This window comes from Monopterus albus, unplaced genomic scaffold, assembly GCF_001952655.1.
Source record: "Monopterus albus unplaced genomic scaffold, M_albus_1.0 scaffold484.1, whole genome shotgun sequence".
In the NCBI taxonomy this organism is placed as follows: Eukaryota; Metazoa; Chordata; class Actinopteri; order Synbranchiformes; family Synbranchidae; genus Monopterus; species Monopterus albus.
In genome coordinates this window covers 4,171-10,374 of record NW_018128364.1, presented here as the reverse complement: position 1 = coordinate 10,374, position 6,204 = coordinate 4,171, and the positions used below count along the sequence as shown (strand labels likewise).

General features: G+C 52.4%; 1 protein-coding gene across 1 annotated transcript; it reads left to right on the top strand.

Annotated features, from left to right (window-relative positions):
* The first annotated feature begins 5,112 nt into the window (after window positions 1–5,112).
* Window positions 5,113–5,883, top strand: LOC109952674 (mitogen-activated protein kinase HOG1-like). Its single transcript, XM_020587867.1, has one exon. It carries the CDS (start codon window positions 5,113–5,115, stop codon window positions 5,881–5,883), a length of 771 nt encoding a protein of 256 aa, XP_020443523.1.
* Window positions 5,884–6,204: the final 321 nt, after the last annotated feature.

The following is a 6,204-nucleotide window of genomic DNA, read 5'->3' as shown; positions in this document are numbered from 1 at the left end:
GTGTCGAGTTTGTACCCTTCGGACGTGCAGTATAGACAGTGTCCCCCGGTTTTATCTCGCCATCCGTGCTTGCAGAAGCCATAACAAGATACATTCGAAGCTCCGGGCGGAGGCTTCACGCAGACCACCGGTTCATAATGGGCGCCTTTGTTACTCAGGTATATTCCCTTTCCGTACTGTCCGTGGCCATACACTTTTGGGTGGTACACAAACCACCTATCGTCCAGGTACGTGTATATAGACAACCCGAAGAAGTTCGCAAGCGCGGCGATCTCTAGTGCTGTGCCCCACTTTCCGGGCTGGGCCATATGTCTCGCGGCCACGTACTCTGCCGTCGTCGCGAATCCCGGGGGAAGAAACGGGTGTCTCTCCTTATCATGTTCCCACTCCTGCAGTTCGGACACGCACTTTTCTCTTACGACCGGGTGATACTTTTGATCGCCGCAGAGCGCGTAGCTCACCGCTCGGAAGAGGCAATTTCCGTCTTTTTCTATAGGCTCCGTTTTACACGGAGGGCCCAGCGGGACGGCGCGAAATCCTTGACCGTAGCATTTTTCGCGTAACCGTAGCGGTCCGAACTTTTCTTTGGTCTTTATCCTTTCGCCTACTTTTTTCAGTCGTTGCTCACAGTATGCAGCGTACTCATCGTAATCATCATCATCATCATCATCATCATCATCGTCGTATTTCTTGAGGCCTAATGCGACATGGTGTATCGCGTTATCCATCACGGGATCAAACATCATATGGCCGCTTTCGGTACCCACGTACATCACCTCGCTCTCCTCGTGGTCCATGCTGAGCTCTGTGCTTTCCGTTCTTGATCGCGGGGTTGCAGGTGCGGCTGCTGCGGCTGCTGCTGGATACATATATAGGACATTATCACCATTGTCGGGTCGATCGATGTCATCCATTTCGACAACTTCTTCGCTCCCGACGCTCCCGAACCCCTCGTCATTATCTTCACCCCAGTTATCCCAGTTATCCCATTCTTGTTCGTTGTCCTCTACGGGCCCCCGTCTGTAATCGCCGGGGTCGGCTTCGTCCCCCCTCCAGACGCGAGCATCGCCTCCCCGTTCGTCATGCTCTACGGCCTCCTCCTCCTCCTCCTCCTCCTCCTCCTCCTCGATCTCGATCGTTGTGCTCTTCGCGCTGCTCTACGGGTCGCATACCCTCGCCCTCCTCCTCCTCATGCTCGACGGGTCCCCAGTAAATCCTGTAAATCCTGCACATTTCACACTCGTCTATCGTATCGTGTTTGCAAAAGCCGTAGCAAACAGGTTCAGAATAGGGGTCTTCGTCTTCTTTGGGGATTTTCACGCAAATTACAGGTCTGTAATAAAACTGTTCATCCTGGATCAAGTATATCGCTCCGTCTTCGCGGCGGTCATGCGAAGGCGCGTATTTTGCGAAGGAGCGTAGACGTTCCATTTGTTTTCGCCGTAGCTGTAAGCGATCACGGGAACGCGTAGACATTCGCTTAAGATTATCGGTGGCTCCGAAGGACCTGACCTGTCTTTCGCAATCTCATCGCATTGCGTTTTGAGCGCGCGGTAAAGGGCCTCGCTGCCGCATAGGGCGAAGCTCGCGGCTCTGAAGAGAGAGTCGCGGTCTTTTTTCACGCGCTCCGAGGTACAAGGTGGCCCTAGCGGAACAGGTACTCTTGGTACTCTTTCATCGTAGCACTGGGGGTTAAGCTCTACCGCGTCGAGCTGCGCGTCGCGCAGTACGTTCGATAGCGAGCGTGACCTTAAAGGATTGAACAGCATCTTTTGATCATTTTCATCTCCTCTATACTGTAAATAAATAATGATGCTTTATGACAATTATAAACAATGACAACCACACACTCAGGCTGCGTTTGTAACAGTTTTTATTTCTTTTCTCAAAATGACGGGTCACATTACAACACATAGAAAATCATTAGCGGTGTTTTCTCCTGTCTTCGTTGCTTCTACTGCTTTGAGGATCCGCTCTCCCTCCATTACGGTGCAGACCAGCTAGACCGACTCGCTCCTTCTCGCATCCTCTCTTGCTTTGCGGACTAGCTCTCTCTCCGCCTCGATATCCACGTATTTGTTGCGCATCGTATACGCAAAATACAACACGTATCCAGCTGCGAACACCATCACATTCCAGAGCTCCCCCGCGTTGATATCCTTCAGCGCATCGCTTAGCACGCAGGAGTCATCCGTCTCAATCCGAGCCCCGCTTTGTTTGATATTATGGTCCATCTCAACGACGAATCGCGCTGAGCTCCCATTGATGCGATCTTCGTCGGCGCGGCGTGCATGCAAGGGCTTTCGTGTATTTCGCGCCAAGCCCAATTTACGGCAGCGTTTTCACCCGCGATCGAAAACTTCACATAGCCGTAACGGTGAACGGGCCTTGAAACTGACCGCCTGCTTTCAGCCAATCGCTAAAGGCGATAAAGCTTTCTTCTTCATCATCATCATCATCATCATCATCATCATCATCATCATCATCATCATCATCATCATCATCATTATCATCGCTGCTTTCTTCTTCGACAAGATCAGCATCGCTCTCATCAATCTTAGCGCTGGTTGCTTTAGCCTTAGCTACGGTAGGCTCTATGAAGATCGGTTTTCTCTCTTCGACTCTGCACCTGAACTCCACGGGCGCCCACGAGGGATTCGCGGCCATCGGTTTGCTGACAACGCGCCCTGAACGCAGCGTCATGGTTTCCTCGGTCGGAGAAGATTCGCTGTACGTTTTTGTTTCTTTCGACATGTCCGATGTTGTTTTTACAACCACGCAACTCGCGTTTGTAGCTTGTAGTATATATTACAATTGCTTCGCGCGCCTCCATCCATCTCGCGCGCGGTCGGACTCTATAGCTCGTTCAGGCGGTCGGATTTCTTTTAGTGCTGTCGGACTCTATACTAACCGAAGCAGTTGGGTTTACTTTCGACAAAGCGTTCAGACTGATCGGGCATGGCTTCGTTGGAGTGCGATTTGATCGGGCTATCGAGAACCGTGGCCGTTTTCGGTATACCCCGAGATGTCACGGCGTGGCATCTCAGACACATTTGCGAGACATACGCGCACGTGGCAGAGTGCAGGATCCTGATCACCTTAGGTCTGAACGGGCACGTGTCGCGGTACGGACTGGTCACCCTGCGGACGCGCAGGCACGCAGAGTACTGTCGGGAGAAGTTGGATAACGCTTGGCGATTCGGCAGACGCCTACGCGCCTCGTTCGTTGGAGACATAGACACTTTGAAATTCTGCGATTGCCACGTTGGGGTCTACTCCATTAGTGTGATCGACGTTTCCGAGGCGGAGTTTCAGCTTACAGAGAAATTTAAGCGCATCTTTCGGACCGCTAAGAAAAGACAAAGTGATCTCCGCGGGATCATCCGGCGACTTCAACGTGGCGGATTCGATCTCGAAAAGACAAAACAATCTCCACGGTATCATCATCCGGCGGCATCAACGGCGGCATCGACGTCGACGTCGTCGCGGATTCGATCTCGGGCGGCAGAGGGAAAACAGTGGAGGCAAAGAGCAAGAGTCGCTACGCGAGTGTAGCGATCAGCCCAGCCGCACCTCGGCTACAGAACATGCAGAGCGTGATGATCTTTTGCTCAGCGAGATCAGCGACGACGACCTCGAAGACCTATCAGAGATGGTGGTGATCAGCAGCTGGACACCTGAGGACGACGAGCCCGACGCGGGTCCGAAGACTGAGACTGATATTTGAATTGGCCTGTTGTGAACTGATTTAAACACGCAAATAAAACGCTAGACACACTTTTCTTATTCTGTCTCTTTTATTTCAAAATAGTGTTGTAAGTCAAAGTCATAACACAACAATTCAATCCCAATGCCATAACGATAGCTCTTCGCGAGCTTTCTCTGCTTCCGTGTAATCACACAGCCAGCTTTCAGTCTCGGAGGTGAACACTACTGAGGCAGAGGCATAGGCTTCATTCGGTTCATCCATCCAGTCCCAACCCTCCGGATTCAATAGTTCCTGTAAGTCATAAGTCCCCTTTGTTGCGGGCGCGGGTGCCGTAGGACGATCCGCGTTGCCCTTAGTTTTTTCAAGCAATATGTCATCCCAGCCCTGCTCCCAATCCCAATCTTGTCCCCACTCCGAATCGAGCGAGATAGATTCCTCTTTAAACCAATTCGCTCGATTGTCGTTCGCGTTCGCGTCCTCAGAGTCATCCCCCTTCTTTTCGACCTTTTCCTCCTCGTACTCCGCGCGGAGTCCGAGTCCGAGTCCCATCGTCCGTCGGAGTTCTAAGCGCTGATGATCGCTCGAAAGCGTTACGTTCATGGCGCTCAATCTAGGTGTCCCTTCTCTCCAGATGTCGTCTAAGTATTCCTTCCAGTATCGGGCGTCGGGGCTTAGTGTGCACTCGGTTGTGTACGTCCCGCGGGCCCCGCGCCTCGTTACCTTTTCGATATGTCCGAGTCCAAGTAACGCACCCAGTATATCGTAGCTTCTTCGCCGCGACATTGAACACTCTCGCGCAAAAGTGTCACTATCGAATTCACCCGGTTTTGAGCGCACAAACTCATACGCCGCACGAGCATATGTCCACAGTCCCGGGCCCCGGGTTGGTCCTGATGATTTTGACGCTATTACACCGAATCCTTTCAGGACGCTGAGCACGTCGTATATTCTGCGATCGTACGGCACCGTCCATCCTTGACACGCGAGGACCACGGTATGCCGGGGAGGCGGAGGCGCCTCGCTGTATTCTCGTAGCTCGCGCAGAATTTCTTTGATGCGTTGCACCATTCCGTTTTCGCATAATCGCCGAGACCGAGACATTGTATCGACGCGCGCGCTCTCTTGGTTAACTCTGTGGATAGACGGGCAAGCTGCTTTTCCGCGATTGGCTTCCCTTCCTTGTCGCGAGTAATGCCGGCTCACCGTTCGGCGACGCGGTCGGATTACGCTCTCTGCCCTTCGTTGTCGCGGCGGTCGGAGAGTCGGGGCGACGCGGTCGGATTTCTCTGAACCGCGATCGTAGCGGTCGGAGATCGACGGCACTCATAGCGGTCGGACTACGCGCTCGCTGCTACTCCTCTAACTAGTGTGCGATTTACGGTCAGTCCTACCGTGATATCACAATGGAAGGATATGTGAAAGATCCCTCGCGTCCCGTTATCGGAACGGGATCCTTCGGTGTAGTTTACAGGGTAAAGTCTCTGCGGACCCAAGAGGAGTTTGCTCTAAAATGTCACGCGTGCAAAGTGGACGACTCCACCGTGAGAGAACTTTCGTGCCTCGCGGCCTTACGGGGTCATCCTAATATTATCCAACTGCTTGATTGTTTCGTGTCCGACGAGGATCGCATGGCTATGCTCATGCCTTGTCTACCTTTCACGCTGAGTTGTGCGATTTATACCTCCGCGGGGGTCCCGCTGAGCTTTGTGGCTAGTTTCTCCAGGCAGACGGCTAACGCGTTGGCCTACGTACACAGGCTCAACCTCGTACACAGAGACATCGCGCCTAACAACCTGCTGCTCGCGGAAGATCTCACCGTGAAAGTGGCCGACTTCGGGTTAGCGCGGCAAGTGTCTAAGCGGATGAGCTTGAACGTGGTCACCGAACCGTACAGAGCCCCGGAGATTTTCGCAGCACGCTCGGACTACACGTGCGCGATTGATATGTGGAGCTTAGGGGCCGTGATCGCGGACGCTATGGAAAGCAAAGTGACGTTCTTACCTCCCCCTTCCACGCTACAAATGATCACGGAGCTGGCCCCGGACCCTGGGGACCTTGTGGGAGATGATATTGTGACGCGCAACAGAGAAAAGCTGATGCCCAAACTCATGAGATGCGAGCCGGTTAAGAGAATTTCGCGCAATCTGGAGGCTCCCCGCTCTGGAGCTGTTTGAGGACGCCGAGTGGAGAGGGCTCGCCTGTATGACTGACGAGGAGAAGGTCGTGGTGTTGGAGCGGTGTCAAGCCTCTAAAGTCGAGAGGTCATCGCCTCCGGTGTATCATGAAGTATTTCATTTGCAATAAAAGAGTGTCACAATAAAACCATTTACACGACACAGATTGTATTGCTTGGTTTTTTATTTCATTGCTGTTCTCAGCACATAGAAATCCTCATAGTATATTTCAGGAAAAGTTTTAAAATCTGTGTTGCGTTCATTGCGCAGGAAGCATTTCATAACAACAACAATTGTCATTGTTCTGGAAGCATTACATGA